A 6599-nucleotide genomic window follows, 5' to 3' on the forward strand; every position below is an offset into this window, starting at 1 on the left:
GATATTAATCAATACACTGCCAGGGACACAGCAGGTAAGGGATATGGAAACTTAGCAGCAAACATTGGCCCAACAAGTGAAAAACCCTTCACCAATACAATTTCTAATCAGTCTTTTAACTGCTCAAAGGAATCTGTATTTAGACAGTTTAGAACATCTCATGCTTCTCACAGTTGGGAGGCTCTGAATAATCACATGTGGCCGGAAAAACCTATTCAGGCAGGCTAGAGGATTTCCAAAGGAGTTTGTAGGTTGAAACACTATCACACCCAGGAACTTTATTAACTGGAGCTGTAAGTTAACTTTTTTCAAAGAGAGGTAGTAGGGGACAGCCCTCTGTAAAGTCAGAGGTGTAGGTGAGAGCACAAAGCAGAAAGTAGGCAGACTCTGGTTTTGGGTGTAAATGCTCGAGAATTTCCAGGGGGACTCCTGAGGCTCAATCCCGCCTTTGCATATGCCTAGCCTCCTTCCTCATGACCTTTGCCATGGGCAGAGTTCCTCACGCTGGCTCCTGACAGCTACCCACTCCAGTATTCTTGCCTGAAGAATCCCCATGGACAGAGGAGCCTGGCAGGCTACAGTCCATGGGGTTGCAAAGAGACACGACTGAGTGACTAAACCACCCACACAGTATATTTAATTCTTTAAATCCCAGGCTCCTCTGTCCCTGGGTATTCTCCAGTCAAGAACACTGGAGTGGGTTGCCATTCCCTTCTTCAGCATGTGTGCATATGTATGTGTAATTTCCATGCTACCAATCTTAGATTTTAACCTCTATTTCTCTTAGGTACCTTCAACCCTTTCTCAGGTGATCCACTTCCTGCCAACCCCAAAAAACAGCTCATCCTGAAAGTGATCAGTGGACAACAACTCCCCAAACCTCCAGATTCCATGTTTGGAGACCGAGGAGAGGTAAGCCATGTATGACCAAGTGGTTAGTTATGTGATTATCTTATTGTGTTTACATTTCATCTGAGGGTGCTGTGTATGTATGTGTGTGTGTGTTTGTAAATGAGCCCTGACCTCAGCTTCTCAGATATTAACTGACTTACTGGCAAAGTACACACAATTCCTTCTGGAGTGCAGTGCATCATCTATTTTGGAGGCATGAGTGCAATACAATTCAATTGACAATCCAAGAAGGACACTGGCGATGCTAAGTTGACATGCAAGGAGCAATTTTGTTATTAATAGAAACACTGAACAGGAGAATGTCTTACGCTGTCTGCATTTTTCATCTGCTGAGACCCTCGTCTCTGCTACACATCGGCCACCTGCTCCCTGGTCACAGGCCACTCTTCCCTTGCTGCACTTCTGTTGCATGACTTTACAATGTCTCCCTCTGTGACCACAGCCTTCGCTCTTCCCAGGGCTGTCATTCCATGATTCCCACTATACCTGCTCTTGGCCTTCTTGGCCTCTGTTTCCTCTCTATCTGTCAGCCCCACCTCTGCTCTTGTCCTTCCTCTCAGGAGTTGTCCATCACTTCAGGCTATTTGCCACTCCCACCTATTAAACTATCCTTTCTGGATCTTGAATATCAATGGGGAAACCACATAGCTCTGAGTGGTCCCACCATCAACTCTGTCTCTAATCTCTGATGAATTCTGCAGTGCCGTCCCAGGTCCACCTGATCAGCCCTCCATCACATTTCCCGCAGCAGATATTGTCAACCTCTTCTCTCCTCATACATGTATTCTCATCACTTTCTCATCTTTAGCAGATGGCTCCATGTCCTGCCTCTTAGGAAGTAGAGCTTCAGGTGGGACCGTGTCTTCCGTATCATCTGTAATGCCTCTGGCCTAGTCTCAGCCACCATCAGCTCTTGGCATTTCTGCTGCAGTAGGCTCTCAGCTCACTGGTCTCCCCGCTTCCGTTCTGTTCTCTCAGCAGCAAGAATAATTATGTTGGTAGTATCAGAAAGTTTCTCCTTACTTCCTCTTCTTTCCCTTTTCTCTTTGTTGTCTGCAGAAGGGAAGAGTCACTTCCTATATTTCCCCTAAACTTTTTGCTTTGAAAAATTTCAGTCCTTAGAAAAACTGCAGGAATAGCAGAATGAACACTGTATCTTCAGCATCTAGATTCATCAATTAAGTTACTAAATTTTGTTACTTTCGCTCTTCCTTTCATGTGTAAATGAGTATATGGTAAATATTCATATACAGTTTTGAAAGGGAGACGTAAAGCAAATATAACAAAGTTTAATTATATGTGTGTGTATTTAATTATACACACACACACACACTCATACATATATATATATATATATATATATACCTTTTCTTTGGAGAATTATTTGAGAGTAAGTTAATATCATGACCCAAACCCCTAAATACGTCAGCATTTCTCTCTCTCTCTTTTTAATTTAATATAAATAAATATACTTATTTTTAATATTTGGCTGTTCCAGGTCTTAGTTACAACCTTTGGGATCTTTAGTTGCAGCGTGTGGGATATAGTTCCCTGACCAAGGATGGAACCTTGCACTGGATGCAAGGAGTCTTAGCCAATGGATCACCAGGGAAGCCCAGGCATTTCTCTCTTAAAGACAAGAAGATTGAGACTTTCCTGGTGGTCGAGTGGTGAAGACTCCATGCTCTCAGTATAGGAGGGGTCCAGGTTCGATCCCTGTTCAGGGAACTTGATCCCACATCCCACAACTAAAGATCCTGCATGCTTCAATGAATACCCAGCACAGCCAAATTAATTCATTAATTAATTTTTAAAACAGAACAAAGTTATCCTGTATAACTGCAATACAGTCATTACACTCATGTTATTAGATATTGGCACAATAATATATTTTTCTGCTATTTTATTTTACTTTTTATTTCTTTTAGACCCTCAGAACAACTTTATCCATCTGTTTAAAATTTTAAAATACAGTTTTGAAAGATTACTTTCCATTTACAATTATTGCAAAATATTGGCTGTATTTTCTGTGTTGTGAAGTACATCGTTGACCATATCTTACACCCAGGAGTTTGTTGGTACAATAATTTTATCTAAGATAATATCTGTATTCAGTTTTACCCCATTGTCCCAAAATTGTTCTTTTATTATTTTTTTTCTTTTTAGATTCAGAATCCAATTAAGAATCACACATTGCTTTCAGTTGTCATTTCTCTTTGGTCTTTTAAAATGTAGAACGGTTTTCCAGTTTTGTTGTCATTATATTGCTATCTTTTAAAATAAATGTCCAAGCTAGTTGTGTCCATAATGTCCTTCAGTTTGGATTTACCTGATTGTTTGTTCATGATTTAGTTCAGTTTCTCAGTTGTGTCCGACTCTTGGCAACCCCGTGGACTACAGCACACCAAGCTTCCCTGTCCATCACCAGCTTCTGGAGATTATTCAAACTCATGTCCGTCAGGGTCTTTTCCAACTCATGTCCATCAGGTCTTTCGCATCAGTGGCCAAAGTACTGCAGTTTCAGCTTCAGCATCAGTCCTTCCAATGAATATTCAGGACTGATTTCCTTTAGTATGGACTGGTCTGACCTCCTTGCAGTCCAAGGGACTTTCAAGAGTCTTCTCCAACACCACAGTTCAAAAGCAGAAATTCTTCGGCACTCAGCTTTCTTCACAGTCCAACTCTCACATCCGTACATGACTATTGGAAAGACCATCGCTTTGACTAGATGGACCTTTGTTGGCAAGTAATGTCTCTGCTTTTTAGTATGCTGTCTATGTTGGTCATAGCTTTTCTTCCAAGGAGCAAGTGTCTTTGAATTTCATGGCTGCAATCACCATCTCCACTGATTCTGGAGCACAAAAAAATAAAGTCTGTCACTATTTCCATTGTTTCCCCATCTATTTGCCATGAAATGATGGGACCAGATGCCATGATGTTAGTTTTCTGAATGTTGAATTTTAAGCCAACTTTTTCACTCTCCTCTCTCACTTCCATCAAGAGTCTTTTTAGTTCTTCGCTTTCTTCCATAAGGGTGGTATCATCTGCATATCTGAGGTTATTGATATTTTTTCCGGCAATCTTGGTTCCAGCTTGTGCTTCATCCAGTCCGGCATTTCTCATGATGTACCCTGCATATAAGTTAAATAAGCAGGGTGACAATATACAGCCTTGACGTACTCCTTTCCCAATTTGGAACCAGTCTGTTGTTCCATGCCCTGCTCTAACTTTTGCTTCTGGATCTGCATACAGATTTCTCAGGAGGCAGGTAAGGTGGTCTGGTATTCCCATCTCTTGAAGCATTTTCCACAGTTTATTGTAATCCACACAGTCAAAGGCTTTGGCATAGTTGATAAAGCAGAAGTAGATGTTTTTCTGGAACTCTCTTGCTTTTCTGATGATCCAACAGATGTTGGCAATTTGATCTCTGGTTCCTCTGCCTTTTCTAAATCCAGCTTGAACATCTAGAAGTTCACGGTTCACTTACTGTTGAAGCCTGGTTTGGAGAATTTTGAGCATTACTTTGCTAGCGTGTGAGATGAATGTAATTGTGCATGATTAGAATAAACATATTTGTCAGGAATGCTACATGGGCAATGTGTTTCCTTCTCAGTGCATCATATCAGAGGCCACATTATGTCAGTTTATCCCAGGACTGATAATGTTACTTGGCTAAGGGAGTTTCTTCCAGATGTTTTTCATTGCATAGTTATCTCTTTATCTTTGTAATATATAGTTTGTGGTATTAAAGGATCTTTTAAATGTATGAGTATCTTTATTTTATGGTTAAAATCCAACCTCTTTATCATGGCTCACGAGGTTCTCTGTCAGAAGATTTTAACTCTTTCTTGAGCCACAGAACAAGATGGTATCAGATGAGGCCTTTGGGCACTTTCTCAGTGTTTTTAAATGCATACAATAAACAGATAAAGTGACACTTTAGGAAGCTGCTGCTGCTGCTGCTAAGTCGCTTCAGTTGTGTCCAAATCTGTGCGACCCCATAGACGGCAGCCCACCAGGTTCCCCATCCCTGGGATTCTCCAGGTAAGAACACTGGAGTGGGTTGACATTTCCTTCTCCAATGCATGAAAGTGAAAAGTGAAAGTGAAGATGCTCAGTCGTGTCCAACTCGTAGTGACCCCATTGACTGCAGGCTACCAGGCTCCTCCATCCATGGGATTTTCTAAGCAAGAGTACTGGAGTGGGTTGCTATTGCCTTCTCCATTAGGAAGCTAATTATATTGAAATTAACTTATCAATATATTAGAAAGAAGTTGTGACATACAACTATGTGTGCAATAAATAGCAGGATCTAGAGAGGGGTTGAAACTATTAGATGAGTATGGGTGACATAGAGATTTCTGTCACGACCGTAATGTGACTTAAACATCTGTGATTTCTGTCAGACACAAAGTTATAGTACTAATATTCTACTATTTGTGCTTTATGGAAAATGAAAATGAAAATACAGTTTTCCTCTCGTCTTGGCTCGTTGAATTTGCCATGAACCCTACTTATTTAACTTGTATGCAGAGTACTTCATGAGAAATGCTGGGCTGGAAGAAGCACAAGCTGGAATCAAGATTGCTGGGAGAAATATCAATAACCGCAGATATGCAGATGACACCACCCTTATGGCAGAAAGTGAAGAGGAACTAAAAAGCTTCTTGATGAAAGTGAAAGAGGAGAGTGAAAAAGTTGGCCTTAAAGCTCAACATTCACAAAACTAAGATCATGGCATCTGGTCCCATCACTTCGTGGGAAATAGATGGGGAAACAGTGGAAACAGTGTCAGACTTTATTTTGGGGGGCTCCAAAATCACTGCAGATGGTGATTGCAGCCATGAAATTAAAAGACGCTTATTCCTTGGAAGGAAAATTATGACCAACCTAGATAGCATATTAAAAAGCAGAGACATTACTTTGCCAACAAAGGTCCATCTAGTCAAGGCTATGGTTTTTCCAGTGGTCTTGTATGGATATAAGAGTTGGACTGTGAAGAAAGCTGAGTGCCGAAGAATTGATGCTTTTGAACTGTGGTGCTGGAGAAGACTCTTGAGAGTCCCTTGGACTGCAAGGGATCCAACCAGTCTATTCTAAAAGAGATCAGTCCTGGGTGTTCTTTGGAAGGAATGATGCTGAAGCTGAAACTCCAGTACTTTGGCCACCTCATGCGAAGAGTTGTCTCATTGGAAAAGACTCTGATGCTGGGAGGGATTGAGGGATGGAGGAGAAGGGGATGACAGAGGATGAGATGGTTGGATGGCATCACTGACTCGATGGACATGAGTTTGGGTAAACTCTGGGAGTTGGTGATGGACAGGGAGGCCTGGCGTGCTGCGATTCATGGGGTCGCAAAGAGTCGGACACGACTGAGCATCTGAACTGAACTGAACTGATGGGACCAGATGTCATGATCTTAGTTTTCTGAATGTTGAGCTTTAGGCCAACTTTTTCACTCTCCTCTTTCACTTTCATCAAGAGGCTCTTTAGTTCCTCTTCACTTCCTGCCATAAGGGTGGTGTCATCTGCATATCTGAGGTTATTGATATTTCTCCCAGCAATCGTGATTCCAGCTTGTGCTTCATCCAGCCCAGCGTTTCTCATGATGTACTCTGCATATAAGTTAAATAAGCAGGGTGACAATATACAGCCTTGTCATACTCTTTTTCCTATTTGGAACCAGT

At 41.5% G+C, this 6599-nt stretch overlaps 1 protein-coding gene across 6 annotated transcripts in view; it reads left to right on the top strand.

The window, feature by feature from the left end:
• Positions 1–6599, top strand: part of PLCH1 (phospholipase C, eta 1) — a 253204-nt gene that overhangs the window by 233006 nt on the left and 13599 nt on the right. For all 6 annotated transcript variants that reach the window (XM_010844736.1, XM_010844734.1, XM_010844735.1 and 3 more), the window contains one exon: positions 788–912. In XM_010844736.1, coding sequence (XP_010843038.1) covers positions 788–912 — 125 coding nt within the window. The remainder of the gene's footprint in view (positions 1–787; positions 913–6599) is intronic.

The sequence above is a fragment of the Bison bison genome, unplaced genomic scaffold, assembly GCF_000754665.1.
Source record: "Bison bison bison isolate TAMUID 2011002044 unplaced genomic scaffold, Bison_UMD1.0 scf7180017864207, whole genome shotgun sequence".
Taxonomy (NCBI): domain Eukaryota; kingdom Metazoa; phylum Chordata; class Mammalia; order Artiodactyla; family Bovidae; genus Bison; species Bison bison.